This window comes from Squalius cephalus, assembly GCF_949319135.1.
Source record: "Squalius cephalus genome assembly, chromosome: 3".
Classification (NCBI taxonomy): domain Eukaryota; kingdom Metazoa; phylum Chordata; class Actinopteri; order Cypriniformes; family Leuciscidae; genus Squalius; species Squalius cephalus.
In genome coordinates this window covers 35,828,665-35,842,164 of record NC_137124.1, presented here as the reverse complement: position 1 = coordinate 35,842,164, position 13,500 = coordinate 35,828,665, and the positions used below count along the sequence as shown (strand labels likewise).

Here is a 13,500-nt window from a genome sequence, read left to right as displayed (position 1 = left end):
TGTAGGTATTTTTAAAGTTTAGCTTCTGTTTGTCCTCTGAGAAAAAGAGTTCACTCACAAGAAACTTCTGCTGTCCTCGCGGCAGAGTAGATTCACGCACCGCAAGTGTCTGTGCTCTGAGAAGAGGGCGGGGTTTTCACCCGTCAATCACCCGCTCGACTCACGCTTTCGCCTCTAAACAAACAGCTATAACAACCACAATGTTATCAGTAAAACTGCGTACCACTCGTGTAAGCTGAAATAGCATCAAATATATCTCTCACACAAGACTGGACATAATAAAACAGACATTATGAAAATTACATGAACACATAGGTGACTCGAGATGTTTAACATGCATTATAAGTGTTCAATAATCCATATAATATGTAGCAAAATGAAAAACTCCTTTTAACTAACTAAAAACAAAAGTAGGCCAGAAAGGACAAGAAAACCTTATGTAGTCTATTTCCAAATATTTTAGTAAATGGGACTGCAGCAAAGTAGAACTATTGGGTAAAAAGTGAACATAAATGAAATACTTAATGTCATATCTGTTTAAATAAAAACTGTATTATTATTACTTTATTATTAGCCTACTTTATTACTTTATTAGTTATTTACTTTTCACTTTTTAAATAACTGCATCAAAATAAATAGAATAGGCTATATATATATATATATATATATATATATATATATATATATATATATATATATATATATATATATATATATATATATATATATAATTTTAATATTTGTGACACAAATGATATATATATATATATATATATATATATATATATATATATATAATTTTAATATTTGTGACACAAATGTGTGTGTGTGTGTGTGTGTGTGTGTGTGTGTGTGTGTGTGTGTGTGTGTGTGTGTGTGTGTGTGTGTGTGTGTGTGTGTGTGTGTGTGATGCGTCCTCCGCCACGACATTGCTACCAAATCTCAATAAAAGAAGAAAAAAAACAGCGAGTAAAATAGTTTATATTAATGGTTTATCTAATCAAGAAAGCCCCTAAGACATTTAAATGAATCTCTTCATCATTCCATGACTTTACAACCTAAAGTCTGTAGGGATCTACATGTTTGACGGAGGGATATAAAGTAGTGCGAGCAGGTTAAGGGGGATTCAGTAAAGTGACGGTTACATTATTGCGAGCGCTGCCAGCCCAGGACAGCCTTGAGACTTTACAAGAATCCCTCTGTAACTTTTGAAAAAACGTGTTGGTTTTGCAGTTAGCTTAACGGAGGAATATGATAAACTTAATAAGTGTCCATAGTTGTAACTGTCAATGTTAAGAGGGCAGAATCTTTGAAAATCAGTATGAACTTAAAGTGTGTCGGCGCGGTGTTGGTGTTTCTCACGTTAAGCACAGAGGTGCAGGAGTCGGAGTCTGCGGTAAGTGCACGTTTGCTTGTTACTTCTTTTAGTTATTATATTACAAAAGTAAAACGTAACAGTCGCTATTCTTTTGGAGCAGTCAACTCCCGCCTCAACTAAACTTTATAAACAGGCTACTTTATAACATGGAACCATGGGTTACTTTATAACTATGGAACAAGTGCGAATCTAGCATGTCTATTGAAACATGCGATGTTTATGTGCAGTTGTAAAGATACAATCCGCTAATTGTTTGCATTTAGCTACTTTATTGAGTGAAAGTCCAGATATACAATGCACATCACATTTTAATACACCAAACTACGTATATGTATAAACAGAGGATGTCCCTTTAAAATGTTGTACCAATGTTAAACACGCAACAGCAACAGCAACTTTATTCAAGATATCAGTCATTCATTAAATTGTAAATTCAGCGACTCATACAGGTTTTAACTTTGTTTATGACTAATGTCAATATTATAGACTATCTCTCTAAGATGCTGTGTTTGCTTATTTACGTATTTATTAATTTAATTATCAGTAGTTTTTATTTCACTGTAGGCTATTGCATATTGGTTAACCTCAGCTGTTATGATCAATATCTTCTCTAAGCAGTGGTTTCTTATCTGCACCAACAATTGTTGCACAAATTTTACATTACACAGCTACACTGTAGTTTTATTTGCTCATTACATGTGACATTATTGACAAATTAAATGCGGTTATTTTTTCATTACAAACTTCATGTGAAAAGATGAGGAATACTTATTCTCATCTTTGAAATGTCTATATGAACCCATTACATTTTTCTGTCTTCTTAGCCTCTACATTGCATCAATCTGACAACACGTTTTGCATGTCTGTATCTTCATACCTGATTGGATACAATGCCACAAATATGAAGATATGGCATAATTTTGGCCGATTCATTGTCCCAGTGTCAGAGTCAGTAGCAGGAGACAGACAGGTGAGGACATGTTTAGGGAGGGACCAGTCCTAGAGGTACAGATACACACTTAACAGGGACAGAAGAGCACATTTGGTGACCTTACTACAAAACATATCATGTTCCTACGTTTCCCAATGCGCATTGTTGTTCACCGGTCCTGACAGGGAGTTTGAATGTAGTTTGCACTTCCCTTTCCATTGATTGGCTGTTGGATCGTTCTGATTCTCAATAAGGAATCTGGAGCTCTTTCATATTACTCCTAAGGTTCCGCCCAATTTCTGTTTCTGAGTTTACAAGGTGAAAGGTGGCATCTGTCATTCATAGAGGGAGGAGTTAGCTAGCCATCAGGACAGGCATTTAGACATATAGTGCCCCCCATCCCCCAACAGCAAGATTGCATGACCCTCTATTCAATAAGTGAATCTAACCACAGCCCATTGTTCACACAACCTCTTAACCCCTCGAGTCCTTAAAAATGCCATTTCATACCACCCCTAGTCCAGAATGTCTCCAATGTTTGCCTGATTTGCATTATCAGAGAGACAGTGTATGGTACTGATTATTTTGGCTGATTTCAAATTTGAAACATTTGTAATGTTACACAAATAGATATATCCTTGAGGCAAGAGTTCCTTGCTTTAGGCATGTGCTCATTGATGCTTTTTAAAGATACTGATAGTGAATCTGACATTGTTTAGAGAGTTAATATGCTCAGGACAGGCCTCAAAGCAATTCGTTCAGAAGCATGAATATTCAAGGGGCATCGCTAGACCCTTTTTACTGGGACATGAGCCCTATTGAAATATTATTGATAAATCCTTGCCTGTAGGTGGGGATTACCAAATAACAATCTGAGAATCATTTTCCAAGATAATATTTCATCGTTCATTTCATGTGTCTTTGTAGAATCAGAACTATGCCAAATTCACGAATGGACAGATGGGACATGTCCCCACCACTTTTTGCCTGGTTCGATATTGTCCCCACCACTTTTTTTAAACATCCCGCACCAGGGATGTAGGCTCTACCTAATGCAAATTAAACATATCAGTTGACCATAGCAGAGTATTCATGTTTGTTTGTTTTAAAAAAGATGGCAATCTGGCACTAGAATGAGTTGTTTTTGAAATCATGCCGAGTGCTCGTTGCCGCTGTTATCAGTGGTGGAACGCTCTCTTGTGACTCGTATACAGCCACAGTCTTCACACTCAGAAGAGCGCTTCAATTTATCGCTAACGCCGTTCCGGAGACGCTCTATTCTTTTCTGTGTAATCACAAAACAAAATCCACACAAATGTGTCCCTGCTCTTGATGTAAAATCACTGATGAACATCTTTTATTTTAATGAAGAAAAAAAAGAAAACTATACAAGGGTGCTTTAGAACCCAGAACCTCTGACACTCTTAGTGTATAAATGTATTAGTGTATAAGTTTATTTTGTCATCCGACATCTGAGCCTGATTGCCCCTCCCCCTTTGGTACGTAAGATGGTAAAGGTGCCACAGTTAAATGCATAAAGTGTCCAATAGTTTTTCAGTTAAAGGGTTAGTTCACCCAAAAATGAAAATTCTGTCAGCAATTACTCACCCTCATGTTGTTCCAACCCCGTAAGACTTTCGTTCATCTTCAGAACACAAAGTAAGATATTTTTGATGAAATCTGAGAGCTGTTTCACTCCTTCATAGGCTGCTTGGTAATCGATATGGTTGTACGTCAGAACGTAGGCTCTCTATTGGCCGACGCTGGTCATGTGTGTGATGCTGGCCAATAGTGAGCCTACGTTCTGATGTACAACCCAGAAGCGCTGCGCTGTTACACTACGTGAACTCACTCAGAGGCCCACACAGAAGAAAATGAATAGTTGAATAAAGTCGTTATTTTTTTGGAGGGGGGGGGGGGGGGGTTTCGCACAAAAAGTATTCTCGTCGCTTGATAAACTTAAGGTTGAGCCACTGTAGTCACTTGGACTATTTTAAACATTGTCTTTACTAACTTTCTGGGCCGGCAAGTTTCAGTTACAAAGAAGCCTATGGAGGAGTGAGACAGCTCTCAGATTTCATCAAAAATATATTAATTTATATCTTACGGGGTTGGAACAACATGAGGGTGAGTAATTACTGACAGAATTTTCATTTTTGGGTGAACTAACCCTTTAAATAAATGTACCTTTTCTTGTTGGAATTTTCAGTGTTTCAACTCACTTCTCACACTATTTATACTACAAAATGGCATAGAATAGTATAAAAGTAAGCAAATTGGGATGCACCTTTTATCTAATTGGTCAGACTGTTTGATAGGTCTGAAAATGTTCGCAATTCAATTTGATTAATTCGGACAGTTCACTTGCTCACTGAATTGTTTGCAGTTGTTTCTCACACCGTAACGGGATACTTTATGAGACAGAAAACAAAAAGAGTGCTGGATGAGGTTGATGTTTTCCTACAGTCCATTGTAGAAAACAAAACTTGCAAATGTCTTCTATCGTTTGTCAACTATGAAGCAGCTCTTTAATGTGCATGAATGACTCTGTGCTGCAGGTAAAGACAATTTGGTTACACTTTATTTTAAGGTGACTTAGTTACATTGTACTTACTCAAATAAGTACTGAGTAATATCAATTAACTACATGTACTTTACATGTACTTAATATAGAGTTACCGTGAGGGCTATGGTTTGGTGTAGGGTTAGTTATTACTATAAATTTAGTAACGTGTAAGTACGTCACCTTAAAATAAAGAGTTACTGACCATTTATATCCATAACAGTATCAAAAAAGAGTATCAAAATATAGGACACTTTTTTTGATTGTGGTGGCCTGTGTCCCATACTGTGATGAAAGGATAGAAACGCTTGTGGTAGATATCATACCGCTCGATCTAACTATGAGTTGTCCTTTTGAGGAGCCATTGCAGTGTGAAAGAACAGATTTTCTCCTATTTTTACAATGCCAAAGCCTTTTAACTCAAAGCAGAATGGAATTCCTGGCCAAAATTCCCACCCCTTCTGTCTTTCAGTACTGGCCGCCCAGTGGTGAAATCTGGTATCACATGACAAAGTCTATTTTGGTGGTAGCTGAAGACAAAAATGCCCGTTGCCAGTAATTAATATTTCCTTATTTAGTTTAAATACACATTGAAATTGTGATCATCTGGGATTTTTGAGGTTTTTGTTCTTCTGCAGATGCCAGAACCTAGTGTCAGGTCAGAGAGTTTGCTGGTAACTTGAACCGTAAGGGTCTGCTTTGAACTGTTCATACTTGAAGGAGTCCATACACTGTGCAGGTCAAGGTGTATGAACATGTATGGGTGTGTGTGGCGTCAGTATGTGTTCTCCATCAGATATGATGTGTGTGTGTGAATGAGTGCACTCTATACATGCCGGGATGTGTATATCTATGCTGGTATATACATACAAGGGGTATGCACATACATGTTGTGTGTGCGTGTGTAATAGAATCCTCCAAAACCCCTAGAGTCACAATTGATGAAGCACCTCAACTCTCAAAAAAAGCAGACTTAGAGAAACAAACACACCCATGAATTTAACCCAAACATCAGCAATCTGTGTTCACAGCCATAACATCCATTCAGAGCAGCGATATCCACCCAGAGTACCCGGTTTTTGTTGCAGTCTCATGCCAGGATAAGTGGACCGAGGTGGGGGTTGGCAGCTCGTGATAGTTCTTTCTCTCCTGGAGGACAAGCAAATTCCAGTCTTATCTCACCTGTAGGAGAGAGAGAGGGTCACGAGATGCACACAAGCAGCCATGCAAGAATCTTTTTTCAAAACAGGCCCACAAGCGCTCGCAATACTCACTGTGACAGCTCACTCTAAAAAAGTAGACATAGTCTTTATTGGATTTCTATAGCTTCGAGAGTTAAGAGGCCAGTATCAAGATTGCATTCAAGTGTCTGAATGCATGTAGAGAGGAGATGTCCTGTAAGACTCACCTGGTGTGTTTATTACTTCATGCCCAGGCCCTTTAATATTCTTTAATATCTCCTGATACAGTTCTCAGTTCAATTTCAATATTTTTCATTTGACTTTGACATAGATGTTTCTCCAAACTTTTTAGGAGAATTAAAATTGACAGAAATTACATAATGGTTGTCTTATGGTAAGCATATAGGAATATAAATATGGATAGCATAGCTCAGATCATTTGAGTTTGAAAGATACTTTGCTAGATAATTTTTTAGCACAGTTAAAGGGATAGTTCGGCCAAAAATGATATTTAACCCATGATTTACTCACCCTCAAGCCGTTCGAGATGCATATGTCAATGGTCGACGCGCGTTCACGGCAGATGGATGCCGGCGTATGACGTAGGACATAGCGTTTGATTTAGCTGTACTTCGTTCTACGTCACAACGCTTCCTACGCTACGTCCTACGTCATACACCGGCATCCATCTCCCGTGAACGCGCGTCGACCGTTGCCGGAAGCAAGATATTTTCATTTATAAAGTTTTAAATATGTATATTTTTACGACAAAACCGCACGGATTACCCTCAGAAGGCCTTCGTTTATCCCCCTGGAGCCGGATGGATTACTTTTGTGAAGGATGCATGCAGATTTTGGGACTTGAAGGAGGTGGACCCCATAGCTCCACATTATAACCACTGAAAGACATTTTCTAAAATAACTGAAAATGTGTTCGTCTGAAAAATGATTGACATATGCATCTCGAACGGCTTGAGGGTGAGTAAATCATGGGTTAAATATCATTTTTGGCCGAACTATCCCTTTAAAGATAATGAAATGAAAGATCCCTTTAAGTGTGTTTACATGCACTTTAAAAGTTCAGATTCTCTCAGACTAAAACAATAATTTGTTAAAAGTGTTAAATTATTTCAAATTACTTTTTGAAACATAATGTCATTGGCAACGCTTTAGTCCAACTGAACCTTGCAGATTTTGTGACGTTAATGTAACGGACCTACACTGCTATCAAATGTTTGGGGATTTCTTTTTCATAAATTAATAGTTTTACTCAGAACTGGTTGCATTAAATTGTTAAAAAGTGACAGTAGTGATTTTTACATTGTTACTAATGATTTCTATTTCAAATAAATGCTGTTCTTTTGAACTTTCGAATGATCAGAGAATACTGAATTTATTTATTTTTTTTAAACATTAAGCTTTGTTTTCAACATTGATAATAATCAGAAGTGTTTCTTGAGCACCAAATCAACATATTAGAATGATTTCTGATTGACCGTGACACTGGAGTAATGGTTGTTGAAAATTCAGCCGTCACTTGAATAAACTGCATTTTAAAATAAATTAAAAATGGATATTTAAAGGGGTGGTATAATGCTCTTTTCACAAGATGTAAAATAAGTCTCTGATGTCCCCAGAGTGTGTGTGTGAAGTTTTAGCTCAAAATACCCCACAGATATTTTTATATAGCATGTTAAAATTGCAAAAACACACCGTTTTTGTGTCTGTCCCTTTAAATGTAAATGAGCTGCTGCTCCCGGCACAGGGGGCGGAGCTACAACAGCTTGCACTCACACAGACATGCACTGATAATTTCTAAAACTTTTAGCCTTTTATGTTAAAACCGGAGTCAGACAATGATGGAGAGACTTAAGAAGAAGTGACAACATGTAGAAGCAACCAGACATTTCTGAATGGTTAGTTGATGAATTTATGTAGCTTATGTGTAGTTATCGTCTAGTCTCTGATTAGCATATTCTGTCTTGATAATCTATAAATCATGTTCAGTGGGCGGGGTTTATGTAAATGTTAAGGTTTGTGATGTCACTAACCCGGGAGGAATGTCGTGTAGTCTATACCAGCCGTTTGTTGTAGTCCTTAAAAAGCGATTTCTGTAAAAGCAAATATCTCCCTTTGCTTTGAACTTTGAGCGTTGTAAATTTGCAGATGTTGTTTATGCTCAAACAGCAACATTACACACTAACTAAAGTTAGAAAAGTCAAATCATAATCAACCACCCCTTTAAAATTGTGGTGATATTTCACAATACTGCTTTTATGGTATTTTTTATTAAATAAATGCGGCCTTGGTGAGCATAAGAGACTTCTATGAAAAATATACAAAAATCATACTGACGTCAAAATGTCTTGAAATATGATAGTAGATTAGATTAGACTTGAGATTCACTACTCAAATAAAACGTTACGTTTTTAACTGCACATGCAAATATATTTATTGAAAAAACATTGACTATGAATCTCAAGAGAAGAAACATAATGCGATGTTTTCTCAGGAGAAACATCAGAGAAGGTCGGAGACTTGAGCAAAATCTCCATTTGCTCTCCAGGAAGATATTGCAAAGATCTGATTTTTGATATATATTTTTCCTTTGGGTTCAGAATATAGTGGCACATATTAGCATGTGGTCTTAACTGCTGTATAACTATTAGGCTACCAGTTGAAGGCCTAGTAAATGGTAGATTAGATGGTATGTGTGTGCTGTTGGGGGATTATATTTACAATGTGCTGTGAAAGAGATGCAAATACCGTTTAGAATTAGCGGGACAGTGATCCTCCTCTCACACCCAATCTCTGTTTCCCCCACGGCCTCACTCCCACAGTGGTTAAACCCTAAGTAAACTGACAAATAGGGTATTTTTCGGGTGGTGGTTCATTTACACCACACATACAAACACATGCACACGCATTGTGTTTGGTGAAGACATGCAGAGGTCATCAAACTGTGAAAGAACGGTGAGAGAGGAGATACCTGGACATAACAACAATCTGTTGCTTTGTCTAAGTTCTAACAACTTAGTTGTTTGTCTAAGTTCTAAGAGCCGAGGATATAGGTTTCATAGTTTTGAGGTTTTTCATCATTTAATAGGAATATTTCACACAGTAGCCTACTATTAATATATAGCTCCTACAAAATCACCCCAATCATTTATGATTAATTCTTTACAAATAGCTATACAAATCATCTGGTGAAATTGTTTTCATATCGCAATGTATATCGCAGAAAAACAAAATATCGCAATGTCAGTTTTTTCCAATATCGTGCTGCCCTATTATATTCTTTGATTCATATTTTCTGTTAAAGTATTTAATGCTACATATTTTTTTCCCTTCCTGAAGTAGCTATGCTAATGTCTCCCCACATCCTTTGGCTAGCTTTACAGTGTAATATACCGGCAATATACCGGTAGACGTGATTAATATATTGTAAGACGCTGTAGAGATTTTGGACTATCGTCTCTATCTCGGTCAGATACCCCGTTCACACCACAAGCGACATGCAGCGACAAACCGACATGATCCCATTCATTTCAGTGGAGCCAGAGAATGTCTAATAAGGGTAGAACGTCCACTCTCAGTAAACTTCCGGCTTCTGAACTGGTTGCAGTTACACTCTGGTTCCATATGAGGGCGCTCACAGGACGAGTGCAGAATGAATGGAGGTCTATGGACTATACCCCTCAAAATCCACTTTTCTAAGGATATAATTTTTTGTCTAGTAATTTGAATGTTGTATTCGAAAGGAGATGCAAAGAAATGACACATTGCTGGGTGTTAGATTTTTTAGAGTCACTTATTTGCTTTAAAAAGTCTTTTAAAATGTCAATGACGTCATACACATCGTACGACCAGAGATACTGCTTTACGGCAATCCATAGACTCCCATTCATTTTGCACTCATGGGCGATTGCCCCCAGTGGAACTCTGGTGGAACTACAACCAAAATTCGGTACAATAGGACTTAATAGGGAGTGGCCAGGCTCTCAGTAGACGGGCTCTGATGGAGCGCTTGGCGACTTAAGGCGACACGAGCAAAAGTGACCGTTGGCGACAGAATGTGGGCGTGTAAAGTGACGCGAGACACGCAACAAAAGTTCAGAAATGTCAACTTTATGCAAAAGAGAAGCGAATTTCGCGAGCGACAACCAATAGGAGGGACTGTCAGTGGAGCTCACGTCACCGTCTCGAGTCTCGACTGCAGGCAAGACAGAACAGAGTTCCGGAGTGATTTGATTCACTGTTTTATATGATTTGACTGTAACCACATACAGTATCTCACAAAAGTGACCTGTTCCGAGTGGAACCTGTCTTGGAAAACCTCTGTACGACCCTGGCCTGTACTGTAACTCAGTTTCAGGGTGTTACCAATCTTCTTATAGCCTAGGTCAACTTTGTGGAGACCAACAATTCTAATTCTCAAATCCTTAGAGAGTTGTTTGCTATGAGGTGCCATGTTGAACACCCTGTTGTCCAATGAGAGAATTGCACTCAAAGCACAAATTTGAACTGCTCTAATACAAGATACAACAATTTGTATGGTCCTGTCAAGCAGACAGAAACATGAACCTGATGAATAGGACATGTGGCTTTGCATGGTTAAACGATGTACAGCTTTTATCACTTAGGGTGTACTCACTTTTGTTGGCAGCTATTTTGACAATAATGGCTGTATGTTGAGTTATTTTCAGAAGACAGTGAATATATACTGCTATACAAGCAGCACATTGACTACACTAAAATATATCCAAGTTTCATTTCTTTAGTATTGTCCCTTGAGAAGATATACTAAAATGTTTGCTGAAATTTGAGGGGTGTTCTCACTTTTGTGAGATACTGTACATGGATATACTGTAATAAAATTATGCATGGAAAACAAACTGTCGACAGTCTTAGTGAGTTTGATTCATGCATTGATAGTTCGTGTGTTGTAATTGTATGATGCAAGTTTAGCACTGCTGCAGTTCATTTTACAGTTTCCCCTGCATTATGTTGATTATTAGGGACAAGAAAATGTATTATTTGTCAAATTCGAATGACGTTTTAGTAACTGTTGACAGTATGAGTGAGTTTAATTTGTTGATTGATCGATCATTAATCTAGTTAAATATTTAATGCACTGAGCACTATCACTAACAACACTCTCCAACAGCATAATATTAATTTTAAGATAATTTAAGTTTTTTCCCCCCCATATTGTGCAATTCAGTGGTCACCAAAACGGTTTTGGTACTGTACGTCAAAATATTTTTTTGTGTTCCGCAGAAGAAAGAAAGTCATACAGGTTTGTAAAAACATGTGTGTGAGAAATTGCTGACAGATTTTTCATTTTTGGGTGAACTATCCCTTTATTGTTAAAGCTAATGTAAAATAGGAAGGAAACCTTCAGAGGAATATTTGGACAGTTTATAGTACGCAAGTGTTTTATTTACTTCCGAGTGTGATGTTATATGCCAGATGTAAACTTGCCCCATCAGAGTGACATCAGCTATGTATGTCTGAGGCAGAAAACCTGCTCAAGCCCATACCTGTGTTTTGATCCTTTTGAACATATGCCAACTCCCAGTGCCCAACATTCAGGCCACTAACCTGCATGCATTCCTCCTTTAGCAGGATAAAGTCCACAGACTCCACATTTATCATTCTTTTAGCAAAAAAGTGAAGGAATACATGTGACCTGGTGATTTATGTGCTTGTAGTTTTGTGGTGAATTTGTTTTACAGCAATTTTTACCTTGCTTTGCAAAAGTGCCATGGAGATGTAAGCAACTGTTTATTCTTTGGAAGTATTTGAGGCATGTCTGCTCTGGTACATGTGAAGTGTGAATAAAAGTGATCTAAATTCAGAATCTTAAAAAAACAAAAACAAAACTTAAGGGACGTCTGCATTCCTGATGGATTTGATAGCAGTGTTGCCGCCTACTTGTGTGAAGTACAAATACCTGTTGGTAGAACTATACGATTCTGGATAAATTGAGAATCACGATCTTTTTTTGATTTTTTTGTTAAGTGGAGATCACGATTCTCCCACAATTCTGAACAAACAATTAAACAAAATAACATGCAGTTTACTAGCGGTTCTGACAAAATGCTAATTGCTGCCTCCTTTTTAAAAATGTTTAATTAATTTGAAATAATTATTTAAAAAAAATTGGTTTGAATAAATGATTCAAAGACTCACTCATAAATACTTCACTTCAAAGAATCTATTGAATGAATGATTCAGTGACAAATACCGTACATATTTTTAACACGTCGCAACCTAGTGGCGTAATGATGTAATCGATACAATCGTTATTTGAGTCAAGTTACTTTCAAAAGGTGATTTACTCTATTTTGATTGTTACCATAGACATCAGTTTTATATCTGAACTATAAGAATATTGTAATAATTTGAATATTTGTAACACATAAATAATGATACTGTGTGGTTGAAAAGACTGTTTGTGAAGCTGTTTCATACCTAAACATGACAACGGCAGATTTAAATGTTCCGGTATGATTTTATCAAAGGTTTAATAGACCGGCGAATCATTGTCATTTAGGAATGAGATTGCATTGGTGTTTTTTTGGTCGAGATTGTGATCTTTTAACGATTAATCGTGCAGCTCTACCTGTTGGTAGAATGGTGATTGCATAAGTGGGCAATGGGCATATTAATCTTAACCAAGTTTAATTACTAGCAAATCTGTTGAAGTGAGATATTAATGTTAACAGCTGGGTAATATTGAATGGACTTTATTCTATACTGAATATGTAGCTAAATATCTTAACAGAAATGCTTTAGCCTCAGCTTAAGACCTAGAAAATAGGCCACTCAATGTCTATATGTGTATGTGTCCTTTTATAAGCTAACTTGTCAACATTAGACTGACCATAGATGTCCATTCATCCATTTATTCATATTTTTCCTTTAGGGAGGAAAGGAGAGGTACCTCGGGAACAAATAAATTATGGGTGTGTGTTTGGATGGAGCGTTGGGTCGAGGATGGGCCCTGATCTAGATGTCTTCTCCCTCTTTTATCTGTCATTTTATACTGTAAAACTTTGTCTGAACTGCAGTAGATTAAGTGATCTCTCATTCTTCAGTGCTATGTCTGAATACCTCTTCTAATATGCTAAAGACAGGAAATATGTTGTCTTCTTACACAGATGTGTATATAATGTTTTTGTATATAATGTCTTGTGGTCACCAAGGCTTTATCAAAAGTACACTTAAAAACAGTAATATTGGGAAATATTATTATAATTTACAATAAATGCTTTCTGTTTTAATATATTTTAAAATGTAATATCTATTCCTGTGATGGCAAAGCTGAATTTTTAGCATCATTACTCCCAGTCTTCAGTCACATGATCCTTCAGAAATCATTCTAATATGCTGATTTGGTGCTCAAGAAACATTTCTTATTATTATCAATGTTGAAAACAGC

General features: G+C 37.0%; 2 protein-coding genes across 3 annotated transcripts in view; one reads left to right on the top strand and one right to left on the bottom strand.

Moving 5' to 3' along the window:
• The window catches only part of col4a6 (collagen, type IV, alpha 6), a 110,381-nt gene extending 110,269 nt beyond the window's left edge, over positions 1-112 (bottom strand). For both annotated transcript variants that reach the window (XM_079866208.1, XM_079866209.1), the window contains exon 1: positions 59-112. The gene's annotated coding sequence lies outside the window, so the exon portion shown is untranslated. The remainder of the gene's footprint in view (positions 1-58) is intronic.
• A 1,130-nt stretch (positions 113-1,242) lies between these two features.
• col4a5 (collagen, type IV, alpha 5 (Alport syndrome)) overlaps positions 1,243-13,500 on the top strand; it is a 54,752-nt gene continuing 42,494 nt past the window's right edge. The window contains exon 1 of the mRNA XM_079866210.1: positions 1,243-1,396. Within this exon, the coding sequence (XP_079722336.1) occupies positions 1,322-1,396 (75 nt within the window). The 5' untranslated portion in view covers positions 1,243-1,321. The remainder of the gene's footprint in view (positions 1,397-13,500) is intronic.